Source organism: Pyxicephalus adspersus, chromosome 5 (genome assembly GCF_032062135.1).
Source record: "Pyxicephalus adspersus chromosome 5, UCB_Pads_2.0, whole genome shotgun sequence".
In the NCBI taxonomy this organism is placed as follows: Eukaryota; Metazoa; Chordata; class Amphibia; order Anura; family Pyxicephalidae; genus Pyxicephalus; species Pyxicephalus adspersus.
This window is the reverse complement of record NC_092862.1, coordinates 34,781,211-34,800,374: the sequence shown is the minus strand read 5'-3', so window position 1 is coordinate 34,800,374 and position 19,164 is coordinate 34,781,211. Positions and strand designations below refer to the sequence as shown.

General features: G+C 37.2%; 2 protein-coding genes across 3 annotated transcripts in view; one reads left to right on the top strand and one right to left on the bottom strand.

Annotated features, from left to right (window-relative positions):
* The first annotated feature begins 394 nt into the window (after positions 1-394).
* BHLHE22 (basic helix-loop-helix family member e22) lies at positions 395-3,452 on the top strand. Its single transcript, XM_072411122.1, has one exon. It carries the CDS (start codon positions 1,506-1,508, stop codon positions 2,403-2,405), a length of 900 nt encoding a protein of 299 aa, XP_072267223.1. The 5' UTR covers positions 395-1,505; the 3' UTR covers positions 2,406-3,452.
* Positions 3,453-13,897: 10,445 nt separating this feature from the next.
* Positions 13,898-19,164, bottom strand: part of CYP7B1 (cytochrome P450 family 7 subfamily B member 1) — a 120,833-nt gene continuing 115,566 nt past the window's right edge. For both annotated transcript variants that reach the window (XM_072411120.1, XM_072411121.1), the window contains exon 6: positions 13,898-17,803. In XM_072411120.1, coding sequence (XP_072267221.1) covers positions 17,504-17,803 — 300 coding nt within the window. In that variant the 3' untranslated portion in view covers positions 13,898-17,503. The remainder of the gene's footprint in view (positions 17,804-19,164) is intronic.

The window sequence follows — 19,164 nt, the reverse complement described above, 5'->3', positions numbered from 1 at the left end:
TGTATGTACAGTACAGCTGTGCCTGCTTGATGAACTGTTCTATTTACTATGTGTTGGATAATTGTAACTACAACCATCGCCTGTACAACTTTCACCCAGGCAGTTACAATTCACTTGCAATATTGAAGATCAATCCATAAAGACATCCACATCTCTCACATCATAAAGTTCTGCCAGTACTTGCAAACTCCATTCTCTGCTTTATATAACATTGGACAACAGTGCTCATACATCTTCATAATAAAAAACCAAGAGTAAGTAAGTTGCTGATTGACTCCAGAGAAGCTGAGATGAAGATATACAGCACATAAAATAGAGATCAGCCTCTATATAACCTCTCCCAACATACATTCACTGGCTGGGAGCCCTGGTGAAAGTGTTCAGATTTGCAGAGCCTTGTAATTTGCTGAAGGAGTATCCTAGATGTAAAGTGGGGCTTTAAGTGTGCTCATTGAGGAGTGAAAGTCGCCACACATGTCAAGCTAAAGGCAGTTGTTGGGTTAGTAGGAGGACAGAGCGCCTTGCTAACATATGTGTAGCTGTGTATACAGATGGCTGGCACAATAATGGAGAGGAGCCTTTTATAAAGCTTCAGAGCAGGGAAAGTGCTCAGACTCCGGGCCAGCCAGCGCAGGGGATTGTTTGTTACCGCTTTAATCCTATTAATTAAAACGTTAACCTGATTGGGTAGAAAGCTGAGTCCCAACAGGCGAGTCTTCATAATAACCTACTCAGAGATAATCATGTAAAAGACTCCCCGGCTGCGGCTGCTTCATGGCTCCGGAAATCTCTTGAAGGTGAATCCAAGCAAAGAGATCATTTCTATGTGAGAATGTGTGAGCACAGGGCTGACCGGACCCGACACTGGAGGTGAGCCCGAGGACAGCAACAACCGGACCCGATCCATTCTGAGCCGGACCTGATCCATTCTAACTGAGCCAGACCTGATCCATTTAGAGCCGGACCTGATCCATTCTAACTGAGCCGGACCTGATCCATTCTGAGCCGGACCTGATCTAATATAACTGAGCCGGACCTGATCCATTCTAACTGAGCCGGACCTGATTTATTATATCTGAGACAGACCTGATCCATTCTAACTAAGCTGGACCGACAAGTGAGCTGAACCCAATTTATTACAGCAGAGCCGGACCTGATCCATTATAGCTGAACACATACTATTGCTGAGTCGGACCTAACCCACTAAAGTTGAACAGAACCCGGCAATAGAGTTAAACCAGACCCCAGGCTACAGCTGAGCCGGACCTGATCCATTAGAGCGGAACCGGAGCTGACCCATTACATCTGAATTGATGGTACAGCTGAGCCGGACCTAACCCGAGTCGAACCGGAACCCACTTGGCTATTGACTTGACTTGCAATTGAGTCGGATCTGCCCCCCGGAGTTGAGCCGGACATTTCAGTCGGATCTATCCGGTAATTAATCGCCCCCCGGGAAGCGGTGAATGATTTGATCCGGTGCCAGACACCCGGTATAGAGAAGCATGGAGAGGGCTCTGAACCTGGCGGAAGAGGATTTGTTCCATAAGAGTCTCGGTGTGTCCGCTAAGAGGATGGAGTCAGCCTTCCGGTCCCCGCAGGGTCTGGACCTGTCCCAGCCCGGTGATCGCTCCCCGTTACATTGCTATGACGGGGCCGACCCCTCCGATCTGCTCCGCCACCACCAGAACTCGGGCTCCTCGCTGGCAGTCGGTGGGGGGATGGTCGGGGGAGCGGGGGACCCTCTGGCTTTAGCGGCAGCCAGCATGTGCGCCAAGTACGGGGAGAGCACCGGCCGGGTGTCGGTGGCAGAGAGCAGCGGGGGAGAGGAGCAGAGCCCGGATGATGACAGTGATGGGCGCTGCGAGTTGGTGCTCAGGACGACAGATCACCGGGCCTCGCAGCCTGGCATCAAATCCGACACACCCTGCGGTCCAACTTCTGCCAAGAAGTCCAAAGAGCAGCGAGCCCTAAGGCTGAACATCAATGCCCGGGAGAGGAGACGCATGCACGACCTGAACGATGCCCTGGACGAGCTGCGAGCTGTCATCCCCTATGCCCACAGCCCCTCGGTCAGGAAACTCTCTAAGATTGCCACCCTGCTCCTGGCCAAGAACTACATCCTCATGCAAGCCCAGGCCCTGGAGGAGATGAGAAGGCTGGTGGCATACCTCAACCAAGGCCAGGCAATCTCTGCCGCCTCTATACCCAACTCTGCCGCCGCTGCTGCCGCCGCCGCTGCCGTTGCCCTGCACCCTGCATTGGGCGCCTATGAGCAGGCGGCTGCCAGCGCTGCCTACCCATTCAGCACCGGGCTCCAGGCTGCCAGCTCCTGCCCAGACAAATGTGCCCTCTTTAACAGCGTCTCCTCCAGTCTGTGCAAGCAGTGTACAGACAAGCCTTAGCAGCTAGAGCCCTGCCACCCTGGCATCAGCTGGCACCCGCAGCAGAGGGACAATGACACCAAGTCAATGGAAAGAACTTGCAGGCGACCAGTGGTTTGCCCATCGTCCTACCCCTTCTGTGTCTCCATTTAGTGATCTCCAGCCAAACCAACACCTCAACCCCAAAGTCACTTCCAGTCCCCATCTCACTTGTGATAAATGAAGGGATATTTCCATTATTTATGTTACAAATCGCTGCTCCTTTCAAACAAAAAAGACACTTGAGTGCTAATAATTATTACATAGCCTATTTCCCTTAAGACTGACACTTCTGATCTTTCAGAAATAAAACAAACAAGGGCACTTGAATTTGATATTGTTTTTGAGCCAGGAAAACACTTGAAATATAGACTTATTTAATTAAAAAAAGACTCAACCCAGCGAGGTTATAAATCATTTGTATTTTTTATCGTGTCTGAACTTTGTATGACATTGCTTCAAATATTTTGGTGAGGATGTAACTGGCATGCAGACCAGAGAAGTGTCTGGGGGTGAAAGTCTCATTTTTTTTTACATTTTTATGGTGCACCTTGTTGATCATTATGGAATGTTGTGTGGGAATAAGTGGTAATTTGTGTCACTATTCAATAATTGTTCAAGTTTTATTTATCTTGTGTTACAGTTGAAAGAAAGTGAGATGCATTTTATTCTTTTTATTTATTCTTTTATTAGAGGGGAGATCTATGCTAAATTGAATTTCTAAACTTGTGCCAAGTGTTTCAAAGCTTAATACATAAAAAAGCCAATATATCAGACATTATCGATGTTTGCGAGCTTTTAGCTCTCTAAAAAATAAGACCATTTTGATCTAAAGTTTGCGACATAAGTGTGTTAAGCTAAGCTTTAATAAATGGCTTCCCTCCATTATTTCTGCAAGAAGATGTGTATTATTAATTGGATAGTGTTAATAAATGTGTTCTTTTTTAATTCAGTTTCAATTCTGATGCCATTTCATTTGAGATAATTACATCTGGCCTTGTTTAAAATAAAAGAAAATCGTATCCACTGTGTTATATGATGATTTTTTTTATTTTGTGTGTTTACAGATTTAGAATAAATTTAAATGATTTATTTAAGGGGTTTAATGTATATTTTTTGATCTTATAAATGAGATCTATGCAGAAGACTGCGCCCATGCCCTGCTGGTTGTGGCACTTGGCAGGATTCAGTGTGTCATGTTGAATGGGTGATGGACTTGATGGCAGGTCAAGGATGTGTAAAGAATTCTGCCCATTAAATAGGTCAATGAGATTACTAACGCACATATATTATCTTGTGTGCGCATCTGCGCCAAAAACAGCAACTGAATTGGCTCTAGCGAATTTTCAAGGCTTATTCATTAAGGTGTGTTGTAGATTCGCTTGCAGAAAATATTGAAGCGCATTAGATAAATTGTTTATAAAGTACAGAGTTTTCTAGCATTTATATTTATTGTGCATTCACACTATTTATTGCAATGTACATTGTACAATTTCTTATAATGCTGCAGTGCAGTGTCATTTACATTCCATTTTTAATTGTCATTTTGGTGTTCAAGTGTGCTATTTATAGCCAATAAAAAGCAAGGCTTGCTGAAGGTTAACCAGTTCCCATTAAAGAAAATTAATTTTTTTTTAAATTCTAATAGGGTCTGATTTGGAGAAGTAGAATTCTGTTTTTTTTATCGTGTCACAGAAGTAGTTTTGGAAAGAATTATATTAAGATTTGGATTGACTTGTGATGTGTCATATTATTTTTAATATTCTGTCTATAGAATGTGAAGTCCTGTATAACAAATTGCCCTCCATCTAGGCAGATGTGAGTTTGCCCATGACTGGTGAAGGTGGCAGGGAAGATGGGCACTAGTAAGTGTGCAGGCTGGGGCAGTGGGCTGAGGAATGGCACTGCAGACAGGGTGGTGCAGGCAGCCCCGGGCCACAAAGTCTTGCTCTTCTTCCAGCATTAGCACACAAAGCCTGGGCGCCTCTAATTATGATTATTAAAACAATTTCCATGACGATGTCTAATATTATGTTAATTTGAAAACAACTGTGTATGAAAACTGTCGACTGTAATACCTAAATTCATTTAATGAAACACATCGTTAAGGCAATTAGACCTCCTGGATGTGATTAAGGAACATAATTATGACACTGTTCTGCGCCGTAATTATCAAGGAGTAAAGTGATCAGCAACACGGCCATTAGTTTGTATTGTTCTGTCTCTGCTGTCCATCACTCTGATTAGAAATTAACCACCAGAAGCATTTTTTTCCAAATTAACATCATAGGACAAATTAGCTGCAAGATTTACTGCTTAATACTTCCCATTAAAAGGGCTGTGTCTCCTGGAATGCCCATCAGTGGGCAGCCCCAGGTCCAGGGAAGGATAGCCAGGCTCTGTGGACCAAAGGAGGTTCTGTGCCAGTTTAGGGTGAAGTGGTTTTCTGCAGGAGTCAGTTTTGGGAAGAAACACTTCATGGGCATCACAGATTCACTAGGTTCAATACATTTGTTTAATAGCCATGTGACTGTAATTGTCAAATCTCATTAGACTTCTCTAAAAATAACTTCCACTTTATAGTTGGAAATAAAACCTTTCATATGAAGTGTAAAACTTTGTAAATTGAACCCAATACATTAAGCAGCAATTATTTTTTATATTATTCTCTTTCCCCTTGAGCCAAAATAAATGTCATTATTTTGGGGTTATTTCCCTGTTTGATCTAACAAATAATTTATAAAAGCCAAAATTCACTACAATCAATCAAGTTGCTGCTGTCTGTTGTAAGTTGGTCACAGAGTTACCAACTGATTTGTTAGGAGCAAATGTCTTTTTGTGTGTGTTTTAATATAATTTAGATCATAGGAATATCATGTGTTTGACTTGCATTGTCTTTAATATGATTTCACGTGAAGATTTTGCATTTTTGGTACTCCAATTTCAGAGCCTGGATTTTTCATTTCGTTGGTAAGATATTATCATTTGACTGCAAAATGAGTATATGAACTTGGCACGATACATTTCACTTTGCCCTAATTTATTCAAAAGGTTTTCATAATAACCTTAAAATAAACGTGGGTGTTGGTAAAACTTTTCTTTTTCATGTTCATCGCTATTTCATACATTTTAAAAGAGAGAGACTTTTGACAGAAATGAACTCCGTACAGGAGGTTTTTAGTTAAATTAGTAAATATTTGATAATATCAATTTGTTTTGAAGGTTAGTATGTGAAAAAAAGGATATTGATTAAGTTTGTAACCGATTATTTCGATTTGTACATTACATGTTTAAATGCATTGATTTATTGCATGATCAATTTAGATTGCAAGTGACCTGTTTTCTATGTTTTCCTGGACATTTTTCTAACAAGTGTTTGTGTATATATATATATATATATATATATATATATATTTATATATATATATATATATATATATATATATAATAATTTAACAGGCTGGACAATCATTACAAATGATCTCCAATCACCTGCGATCAGATCAGTTTTTATACCTGAAATGTTACCATGGCCATTCCTGTTGCTCGAATCTTTAAAATTGAATAATAATCGTGCTGTGTATGGGCATCCTTAAACAGTGACTTGTCAAAACAGATGGAGTTATTTTTGACAGTTACACAGTTATTCTATCAGCCTATTGCTGGCTTGATCAAAATTGAATTTGTGACTATTTTAGCAGGCAGTGTTCCTATGTACCTCCAGCTGTGCCCCCCTTCCACCTTGTCCTTTCTGCTCTCCAAATCTTGCATGTGATTGCCCCAGCATGAGTGACATTGACTTCTCTAATAGAATGGCTTTCCAAAGATATAATCATGTGTTAAATTGAATCCTCCGTTTAACTGTTAATGGTGTGCTCTGGGCACATTTGCGTATTAGATGCTATGGTAACTAATTATCACTAGGGAAAGAGGATGATATACTTTGCAGACTTTGACAAATAATTATGAGTCCTGAAAAGCATGTTAGCAGCGGTGGATCGCCCAGAATGAGCCCGTGAATAAATGAATAGGTAAGTAGGAGCTGCAGTATAATGAATTGTGTCTGGTTAAAGTAACTAAACGTTAGTGACCCTATAGAGGCACCCATGTGAACCAGGCATGGATGGGGGCTGACAGAATATATATATATATATATATATATATATATATATATATGTATATATATATATAAATGTATAATATATACATATATCCCTCTTTCCCTCTCTGACATTGTTTTACATTTTCAAATGTACAACTAGTAACTTTTTAAATGGCTTTCTGAAGTTGGTTGTATGATGAAAGTTGTATTCTTCAAACTAATAATACTTTGTAAGAAGACTGAGCAGGTGGTGAATGTATTGGGTGCATTACTAAATAAATACATTGTAGCTTTGTGCAAAATCAATAACTAGTAACAAAGATTCTATTTGGAAGAGCAACTTACGATACGTTATTTTGACAAAGTATCTTGATCTGTGTAAATATTCCTTTTTTTTTGGTCTTTGGTAAGTGAAGAGTTCTATGAGAAATGGAAGAGTTAAATCCTAATTGGGGTCCTTATTTTCCCCAGACTTTGCTGTGTTTGGTGCTATTATACAGCTCATATTGCCTGTCCATAGAATATAGTATCAGAGTCACACAATACAGGACCCCAGCTTCATTTAGCAGCCTCATTAATTATTGTGATTAGGACACTTACATTTCCAGATCTCAGATTAGCCTTGGGGCCTGCAGCAATACTTTATGCCAGGAAATTATGGGATTTATAGTTCCACAAACTCTTATAGGTCACTTGACTTTATTCTAAATGGTTAACAAAGGTAAAAAAAAAGGTTAGAGCAAAGGTCTTTCCTTTTACAAGCTGTGACTTTCCCAAATTGCTGGATGTGTTCACAGCTAAAACTCCTCTTCTGTCCTTGTGTCGATCCAATCTGTCTAATACGTGTGTCACTTTGTGTGCAAATCTACATAGAAGAATTCTATATTAACCACTAAAGTATTTTAATTTTTTTATATATTCTCTCACTCTCTTTTTAATCAATTATTTCTATCCATTTATATACTTTTTGTTCTATGGCCAGAATATAATCAAAATGACACATTTTATTCTATCTATCCATCTGTCTATCTTTCTATTTTTCTATCCATCTGTCTGTCTAGTGCTATCTTTCTTTTTTCATTGCTTCTGTTTCCACCTACCTATGAATATATATGTATTGAATATAGGGAGAATAAAATAAAATCTCATATTGACTATCTATCTATCTATCTATCTATCTATCTATCTATCTATCTATCTGTCTTTTTATCTACTATCCAGTAATTGTTTACCTATATATTATCTATCAAATTATTTATAATTATTATATATCTATATGTTTTTTATCCATCAACTATCCAATCATTTTTTTACCTATACATTATCTATTTTTTATAATTGTTATCTTTAATAAATATACATTCATCTATCTATCTATCTATCTATCTATCTATCTATCTATCAACTATCCAATCATTTTTTACCTATACATTATCTATCTATTTTTTTATAATTATTATTTATCCATATGTTATTTGTCTATCAACTATCCAATCATTTTTTACCCCATACATTATACTATCTATCTATCTATCTATTTATCAACTATCCTATCATTTTTTACCTATACATTATATTATCTATCTATCTATCTATCTATCTATCTATCTATCTATCTAATTATCTAATATATGTTTTTTCTGTTCTATAGTATAGTATCTATCTATCTATACTTAATCTATCCGATAATATATCTAATACCATATCTAATCTATACCATATCTAATCTAATATCTAATACCAGACACCATATTGATATTTTTTTGATAAATATAGATTTTATTACATTTATTGTATGTATATGAAATAAGTCATTTACAACCCTTTGGGTTGCAGCCAGGCAGTTGAAGGGTTAAGCCCTTGCCAGCCTGGAGCTACTTACCCTTGTCCTTCATGAGGCTCCTAATAAACTATCAGACAAATTTATGGTGTGTTGCAGGTTACTGCTGTTATTTATGCATTCATGTTTGCATATAGGCAGTGTGCAGATAAGAGCAGGATCCAGTGTAGACAATGCCAGTTTATGTCAGGGGTCTGTAAATTTGCTTGAAGTGTGTTAAACTGCACAAATGTACAGCTGGAAATATAGACAGAGCCGACATAGAAGGCAGAGGCTGCTGTGACACCGAGCTGCATCTAAAATCATTCAATTCTCCAATAAAACTGACTTACAGCTATTTGAAGGATCAAGTGCTTGGGTAGAAGCTAACCTGGGGTTAAGATCCTGTCTGCTGGTAAAATACATTATATACATATATAATCAGCAGCAGCTCATCTCCCTGCAACACAGAATAATGGAATATTGTCATAATTAATGGACTTTCTATCCAGAGCCCAGCCTGTGACAGTATCTCAAGTACCAAGTCTGCCTCATCATTAATGCACACTTAATTTCAAGCACACTGTAATATTGCCATACATTTATTTTAGTGGTAGGATACCAATCTTTTCTATTTAGCAGATTTAAAGCAAAGGACAAATGATTTCTTCATTACAAACAACCTGCTGGTACAATAGTTACAAGTAGCTACTAATAATACTGAACTAAGATTTATAGGGAAAAAAAGTTGCCAAGAATTTGTTCTTGTACTGTTATAACTCACAAGTCAGTACTGTGTTTTTCAGATCTGCATTTTATGTTTGCATCTTTATATTGGACAGTTATTGACCATATTTTGACAAATGTCTACACTAGTTTCTGTACAACTTCCATTTTGGCACATGTACGGTTCCTAAAACAGCGTGGGCATTTTTAACATGAGGGAACCTTGTAAAAAATGTTATGTCTTTATTATAATCATGGCATCCACAGCTCAAGGGTGTATTAGTTTGGTGGTCAGTGGGAAGAATGCCTCTTACATTGCAGGCCAGTGTTAAGAATGTCCTTCTTGGCCAATACCATACAATGAACCATACAGGGAACCTGTTTAGAATATTAAACTGTACAAAGAAAACCCTTTTTAAGGAGCCCCATTGATGTTTATTTCATATTGTTACTACTGGCTAGACTTTTCTAAATACAATTTGTTCAAATGAGGGTAAAATCAATGCCAACTTACAAGCTCTTGCTAGATAGGGGTCGGTGGGCATGTCTTAAAAATTTTAAAAGTTTAACTGACTAGCAAGTTTACCTGAGGACAATTAAGTTGGCCTTAGACTTGTAATGGTCATCAGTAGATCTAAGCTAATAAGAATTACTTTTACTGACAGTACATGCTTATGATATATATGTAATAATGTAAAAAGGTTCCAGTGGCCAATCAACATGCTTGGAATGTGATGAGATATGGTTTTCATTAACTGTTGGACCATCACCAGGTTCAAGAGATTAGGACTTGAATGTACTGGGAGTATAGGTTTATTATTTACTATGTATGAGTAGTATGATTTTCTTTGAAAATGCCAGTGGCCAATGAAGATGTTTGAATTGTGATCCGACATGCTTAAAACATTTAGAGGTTGTGGTTTGTCTTATAAAAAGTAAACTCTACATTTTTATATATCACAGTCATGCACATGCTATGTATAAAAGGAGATGTTCAGGATAAATAAAAAAAGGTCAGCAGATGAAGTGTGGCCAGTGGTTTCTTATAGATGGCCAATGGCACAATTGCTTACACATGCTAACTACATTGATGATATGTTTGACCTAGACATCTTTTGATACTTTATATGTATCCCAGGTCTGAGACTAAAAGCAAAATAACAGAAAAATGCATTAGAATCTATCATGTGTCAGTTTTAAAATCATATATTTCATTCTTGTAAATAGATAATAAGAGGATTTTAGTGATTTGTGATATTTGTACATGCAGTATAATACACTACCATTGTCGATATGTTTAGATGTTATTAGTGGTGTTTGAATGCATGGCATGCTTGAAAGACAGATTTCTGGCAGATCTGGGAAATTCCGCAGTCCAAAAATCTCCATCTGGTGCAAATGCCTATTGAATTTAGTCTGTGAGAATAGATTGTTTTGTGAACTGTGGTCAGGCTGGTGTTTTGATTTTATTCAGAGCATATGTAGATCTATATGTGTGTGTATATGTGTATGTATATATATATATATATATATATATATATCACAAATATCTTGAGAAGTGCTGTATTTACAGAGGACATGACTGCCAATAATCTAGTACATCATATACCATTCCCTCTTTCTTCCTCTATATTGCGTTCATTAAAGCATTAATTATTTTTCATCTTACATTCTTACTCATGGAAATTTATGGTTATATTTGCCTGTTGAGATTTCCAGCATTTTCCTTTTTTTGATAGAATAGACCAGTGTTTCTCAACCAGGTATCCTCCAGACGTTTCTAGGGGGCTCCTCGAGCAATTTGTACCTCTCAGGTCAGTTTACTGATATCAATGATCTATATGTTTGCTAATTATCTTCTTGAGGGTGTGGGGAAAGAAGACACAATGACCACATATGATTATCTAAGCAACTTTGGCAAGGTCAAATTTAGATGACTTGGTCAGAACATCTCAAAAACCACAAGTTTTATGGAGTGTTTCTAGCATGTATACGGTTGTAAGTGCCTCCCAAAATCAATGAACCAACAACAGGGTCATGGGCACCTCATTAATGTGGGAAGTGGGAGAGTAGCCTGTCTGGTCCATTACCATAGTAGAGGTATTGTAGAACAAATTGCTAAAAATCAGAGAATGATGTGAGAAAACCCAGTGCATTGCAACTTTGCTGTGTATGGCTCTGTGTGAAGAGGGATCATGTTGACCCTTGTCCACTACCCAAAGCACCTACATTGGTGACATTGACTAGAAGCAGACTATGATGCAGAGGAAGAAAGTGGTCTGGTCTGATGAATAATAGTTTGTTCTATAGATCATGTGGATAGCCATGTGTTTGTGTAATTTACCTGTGGGCAATCTTGTGTTTGGAAATCTTGGTCCGTCGCTCATGTGGATGATACAATGACACACACAGCCTGTAGAACAATTGTTGCAGACCACATATACCACTTTAAACAGTATGTACTAATGGCAGCAACTTGTTTCAGCAGGATGCTAAGCCTTGCTACATTGCAAAAATATTTAGGAATGGGTTCAGTCAGGCCATGACAAGACAGGACTGTACTCTTTATACCTCCTGATTGTCTCTCTGGCCTTGTGTTCTCCTTCACTAATTGCTGCTGTTTGAGGGATTACATGAGGCAGATATTAGGTCAAATTCAAGTTTCAATATAGGCATTCCTTAGGGATTGTGGTCCATACTAACATGATAGCATCACACAGTTGCTGCAGATTTGTTGGCTGTGCAAGCAGGATAAGAATCTCCCATTCCACCACATTCCAAAGGTGCTCTATTGGATTGCACAGGCCATTTGAGTAAAGTGAACTCATTATCATTTTCTAGAAACAAGTTTGAGATGATTTGAGCTTTGTGACATGGAACATTTTCCTGCTGGAAGTAGGTAATGTAGATAGCATGTTATTCTACTGGAATAGATGGGGTCAAAAGATGGGTAAGGAATGGGGATGGTCACGAACAATACTTTGGTAGACTGTGGCACCTAAACAATGCTCAAGTGGTACTAGGGGGCCCAAAGTGTGCCAAGAAAATATCTCACCATCACACCTCCAGCCTGAACTATTGATACAAGGCAGGGTGAATCCATGCTTTCATGTTGTTGATCCCAAATTCTGACTCTACCATCCAATTGTTGCAGCATAAATTGAGATATCCGACCAGGCATCATTTTTGCAATATTCTCTTGTCCAATTTTGGTGTACCTGTGTGAATTGCAGCCTCAGGTACCTGTTCTAGGTTGACATGTATGGTCTGCGATATGGTCCCCTACTGCTGTATCCCATCTGTTTTAGGGTTCATTGTGTAGTGTGTTCAGATATGCTCTTCTACATTTAATTTTATGGGTTTACTATTTACATTTGTAATTGGTACCCCCTGTATTTATTGTACAGTGATGTGTAAATATTTTGCTTCTAAATATAATCTTCATTGTAACTGCAATAAAATTGATCATTGATGCATAGAGAAAACTCACTGCAATGTTTGTATAAGTTATCTTTACATCACGGTGGGTTTTGTAATTGTGCGGAACAGTAAAGTAAAACTCCAGCAAAACATTTTCATTGGAATTTTCTGACAAATTCTGTGATGGCTAACTGTGATGATTTTTATTTTTGTTTCAGTGACAATGGACAGCAAGACAATGAAAATCTGAAACAGAACACAAAGCGCTACTAAAAACAATCATTTTTAACCATCTGTGTGCCTATTAAATATTCCCTCCTACCTACTGTTCAGGTAATATGTTGTCACCGGCACAGAGAGTGAATTCTCCAGCACTGCCACAGAAGGCAATAAAAACTGATTAGGTTTATATCCTTACTCTGCCTTTCACTAAAAACTTTAGACTGGAGATACCCCACTTTGGCTATAACTACACTCCAATATATTTTATGTCACAACCAGCAAAGACTCTTGGATGTTTTTTTTGTAAAAAAAATCTAATAATTTGAAATATCAGCTCTATAATGGTTTGTAAGCCAACTGTGAGATTTGAAAGTTTATACTGATTGTATATACAGCAAGTGAAATATTAGGAATTTACACAGCACAGACCAAATGAGATAATGTTACCAGGCCCTTTAATTTCAACAGCAAACTCCTACATTTATTTGTGCAATAAATTAACTCAAGCATGTTAATTACTTATAAAAGTCTCCCTTGACATTTGACAACTCTGAGATTTTGGACTTGGTGTCAGTAGTCACATCAGACCCAGCACTGTCACTCAATGGACATTCTATGAATATTGATTTATTTAAGGTCTTCAGGAACCAACAATGAAGAATCAATGCATCAGGGATGAATGGGAAACATGTTTCTTAATTAGTGGCCATTAGAATACCCACCCATGTGGTCAGAATGCTAAGCTTTCCCGTAGAAAAAAGACCATTAGTTCCACAATGTTAGCTCTGACAAGTGGTGGTGTTGTATCCCGAACCAAAAGTGTCCTTAACTATTGATTAAGTGCCTCCCTTTCCTATTCTTGGAACCAGTTGCTATAGTTAAAAATATGAAATAATAACCAATAGATGACTGGTTGGTCAGAAGGACCATTTTTCGGCAAGAGTCACAGACTTTAGTTTTAATGTTTTTTTGTTTTGTTTAATATATTGTTTCATTGGACACCAAACACTGTTTTTCCACTTTGAAGAATTTAACAACACAATCTCTTTAATAAATTCGGATGCTATCAACTCCTAAGTGAAGAGCTCTGCGCACTCACACTGCAATAGATTTACACAGTTGCTGTATTTATTACATAGAACTGGTAGTTCACCTATTGATTTTTACAAGGAAAACACTGTAAAAGCCATCAGTAAATGTTTATACTTTATTGGATTTCATATATTATATTACAGCAGAAAAACACAAATAATAAAATAATAATACATAAATTGAATTGAAGGAAAAGTGTTCATCCCCATCCCTATTATAGAGTACCCCCACCTGACAATGGATATCATCATAAAAGAAAAGTGAAATTATAAAATATAAAAAATATATAAAATAAAAAATAGAATAAAATCAGTTAGAGTTCACCAACAGGTCCCTTGCACTTGGAATTTGCAAATGCTGAAGCAACTGATGGAACTGAGGATGGTATACTGAGGAAAGTATGGAAAGAGTACCAGATAGCTGTTTACTACCTCTTCTCCGGCAGAAAAGAATCATTTTATTTATTTATTTTTTTTGGGACATGGCAGTTTTTTTTTAGTTAACACTTATAGGAAAAATGTAAATCTCTGGGGTGTGTTAAGGTGAACTATATCGCTTATTATATTACTTATACAACTTATACATTGTTTTAAGGAAGTACTTTATATATAAAGACCTTTTTTTAATAAAGAACACAACAACCCACTACCTTTATTTGCCATGTTATAGCACACTACAGTGCAGGTACCTTGGCGGCTTTGGATGTTCTGCAAAATCATTGACACCACAACATCTCAACATGTTATGCGGGTTGCCATGTTACAGTTTTTAGTATTGGCCCTTAATGCTGACAATACTAAAAATCTGGAAAGTTTGGAATGATTATTTTTTGTATGATACCTTCACAAATGGTAAATGTGTAGAACAGAAATTGAACAGAAAGTCCATTGATTGTTTACATTCAAAAGTGCTCCCAGGCATTTAAGCATACCTATTCATTTGCTGCACTTTATCATGGAAAGAGAACCATACCTAAGGAGTTTTATACTTTGGTTACAAGCAGAGACATCAACTCCAACAAAGTAGTATCAAAAGCCCTACTGTAAGGCCCTGGTCAGCCCTAATCCTCACCAGACACCAGTTCCCCAATCTAACACTGCAGTCTTCATCTTTAGCAAGCCCCCGCTCAGCCTCGGGAGACAGGTTGCCCCTCCCAGCACTCACTTGTCCCCAGGACTTACCGCGCAAGGGATGGTGTCTGGAATGGACTGGCACCAAGCCACAGATAGCAGTACCAAGATTCCAAAAGAGACAAAATAGGCTGTGTGGGATACTGCGCTGGTGCACAGCACAGAATCACCAGCCTGATAAGCCTTTCCGAACACCTGCATTGTAAGTAGACACCAAGGCCCCCAAACTTGGAGCTTTGAAAAAAAAGAAGCTCATCTCTTGTGGAAAAAAAATGTTTCATAATGTAAGTAAAGCCTTTTTACACCATTGCAGTGTGAAAAGAGCTCAGTTTAAAGCCAGGAAATCAGCTTTAAAGCCATCTTACATGTTCTGAGGATGTGGTCTCCATCTTTTCTTTAATTTCTGACATGATTGAGTGCTGCACTATGTTTAATTATATTGTACATATACAAATATAAGCCTAAATAAATGATAGCAAAACTAAAAAAAACAGCTAGATAAGTTTACTTTATTGCAAAAGAGACATCATCTGTCCCTTCTACAATAAACGACCCACTGTGTTTTTTTTAATGTTTAATTCTGCTTTAAGTACATCTCACAACATGATCAGCTATCTCATTTTCATTCATCAGTATCGACATTGTAAAAGAAAAATGAATTTTCCTAAGTTAACCCCATTGTTTTCTGGCAAGTCACCCCCGATTACACTAGCTACAATGACTTCCATTTATATACAATACCATGGTACATATGTTTTGAGACTTTTTTTTTACTGGTATCTTTGAGTGTTTTTCTTTTGAGGTTGTTGAACTGCTCTTTATAAGTACATGAGTTTCAGTAATTTAAAGAACCTTTCAAAAATAATTTAGCTTATACGAATGCATTTTCTTTTTTACTATATGTGAAAGCAAAACTTTTTAGTTTTTGGAAGTGTTAGACTTTTTTATGTATTTTTTTGCTGCCTGTCCCTTTATCTGGCACAAATCCTGAACGTAAGGGGATCCCAACATTTTGAATTGTTATCAGAGCAATAGGTAAAGGAAATTCCTCAACTGAAACAATTTTTGCAAGGAAAACTCTCTGGAATATCATTTCTGTTTGGAAATATTTTTATCTACTTAACTGTATTAAATAGAGGACAGGAAGTGAAGGTGAGTCTCGTTAGCAGTAAAAACAAGAGAATTATCTTCTTTTCTAAACATAACATTTTTTTTGGCTGATACAAGCGAAATCTACCATTAATCAAAATAGACACTAGCAATACATGTAATATGATCACAGTGACATGCAAAAACTCAATGTTATGTTTGTTGATATTTACTTGGAAAGTATGAAGACATAAACTCTGAAATTACTAATTTATCACAATATATTACAGCTAATGAAAAACTACCTGTTAGTTTATTACTATTTAGAACCATCTCAGACTTGCAGTTGACAAAAGATTTATATACATATTTGCAAAGAAAAAAAAGTTTAAAAATCTTAAGACTTTATGTTCTTAATCACATAAAACATTAAAATTTCTATCTATACACCCAATCACCCCCTAGGGTCCCACAACCTACTGCTCATGCATATTATAACTACTTGTTCATGTCACGTTTTCAAATATTTTTCAGTTTTCAAGCTGAAATTTGCAGATGGATGAGACCACTTATCAATGGGTTTTTCCATATAATGCCTCTGTTTCCTTAGCAGATAAATAGGAGGTAGTGGATCCATAAGATCCCATCAACAGAATTAATGATATGCACACAACATAAATTAACAGAACAATAGCCAGCAACAAGATAATAATCACACTAAAAATTTTATTTTTGTATTCAGCCAATCAGGAATCTAATTCAGCACTGTCTAGAAGGTATGTAAAAGGCCCATTGGATATGAGGATTTGAAGGAGATTGTGGGGAGATAAGATTTACCCCCTAGGGATGCAGTTATGCTAAACTTTAAACCATAATGATCATTGCTGGTTTTGTATTAATATCCCTACATGAAGAAAAAAGCCTATGTAAACACAAAGCTGATTTCATGCTACTAATCTTGCTGCTTCTTTTTATAGTATTATGTCTGTATTTACTGTTCAGCTTGATTATAAACCTTGAATATGCTGTAACTCTACCAATTAAGTTATCAATTATCAAAAGTTTATTCAGACAAAAAAACTACTTGTGTGATGAGTAGCACTGCAACCAGAGCCAACAGCTACTAAAGACCTGCTACACAGTGGTGGAAAGGATAATTATATGTGATTATTGTGTTACATAATCATCTGTAATAAACATATGATTCTTCTACTCTGTAGTAGGCCTTTAGGAAGCAATTGTTACAGATTTACAGATTATTGCTGGGAGTTTCAGATATAGTAAGAATGGGATCAAAAAGCCTACCAAAACCCATGTCCGTAGACCCCCTTCCTTATATGGAACATGTCTATTACTACTATTGTAGCAAATTCTCTTCTAACATTGAAAAGTAAATCCAAGGCATGCTCATACACTTCTGAGGCTAATGTAGTTAAATAGGTTTGCTCAAATAAAAATATAGATCCATAAAAATATTACACTATGAACTGTCACTTCCCCGATGTCTGAAGCGGAATTTAATATCAGAATCAGGCAGAAGTATTCCAAGTCCCACACGACTGTTATCTAAACTAAGAAACTTGTTTTCAGCTATCTCCATATCCATATGAACAAGGAGAACTGCAAGGAACTGCTTGATTTCATTCACAGCAAAGAAACGGCCAGGACATTTGGAGCTTCCAGAACCAAATGGCATTAGGAATGTTTTTAGCCTTCTGTCCTTTTTGAAGAAGGTAGTTTTCTCTTTCCCGTCTTCAACAAAACGATCAAACTTATATGTCTGGGTAGAAAGAAAGAACAAAATATTATTGCTCTGAATAAGTCCAAATAAAAGCCAAAGAGTATCAATATGAACAGGTTGATGAATGATTTTGTAGATGAATGACGCCTTGTTTTTCTAATACATTTTCATTATAATAACTGTGCTTAGGTTATTAATAAATAATTACAATGGTGCAAGGCTAAACTGGCAGAAATGGATGAACATAATGAAATGATAGTCAGCCACTGGCTAGCTGATGTCCGAATTACTTCCCAGCTCATGCTGCCAGGGTATCTATCCTCCTCAGGCCACTTATACCTAAATACATACATTTATTCACAGTAGTCTGAAGTTAACCAATGTATTTTATGTATGAGTACAGAACAAACCAGCTATGGCCAAAAACAATATGTATGAACAGTTGTCTCCCTAGAGAAAGCAAATGATGACCTCCATAGTTTAAATATTTTTAAAAGAAAAACTGGTATTCCCAATTCACAAATTGGTATTCCCTATCCACATCTAAAGCCCGGGTTCCCAAGGCATCACAATAACCATCATGTGCTACGTTTTGTGCTTTGCAAAAATCATTGGGCCTGATTTATGAAAGCTCTCCAAGGCTGGAGAGGAAACACTTTCATCAGTAAAGTTGGGTGATCCAGCAAACCTGGAATGGATCTGGTCCAGGATTCAAAACATTAGCTAGTAGAAATCCATTCACTAAAGAAATCCATTCCAGGTTTTCGGGATGGCTCAGCATCACTGATGAAAGTGTATCCTCTCTAGCCTTGGAGAGCTTTAATAAATCAGGCACATTGTGTTTTAGTTCACACCACTTTACCACACTTCATTAGCAGGTAAGCAGGCTGCATTTCAGACCAGTTATTATAGATCTCTGTAAGGATATCAGGTGTGTAAATACACCAAAGGATCCTCAACAGTCAGAGCTTTTTGAGGTGTTGGTACTCTCTGTGAAGTCTGAAAGCTAAAAGACGGAAGGGTAGGTAATAAAAACAGGAAACAGCAATTTTTGCCTTAAGGTTCCATTATGACTTTACAGGCTGTAATATATCCATTGTTGCCAAAATCAACAAGGGATACAATAATAATTTCCTATCAGACTAAATTATTCATTACCAGGTTGTTAAAGTATCCACCACTGCCAATATCAACAAAGGATATAATATTCATTTCCTATCAGGCTCCATTATACTTATAAAGTTCACTGAAGTATCCATTGTTACCAATGGGAAATTCAGATTTTTCCAGTGGCTGTGTTATCTGTTTTCAACTGTCCGTAGATGCCAATAGTATATTCCCATATATGCAACATGCACTTTTTAGTTCTGAAAACCTCAAGGTTTTACTCCCAATGAAAA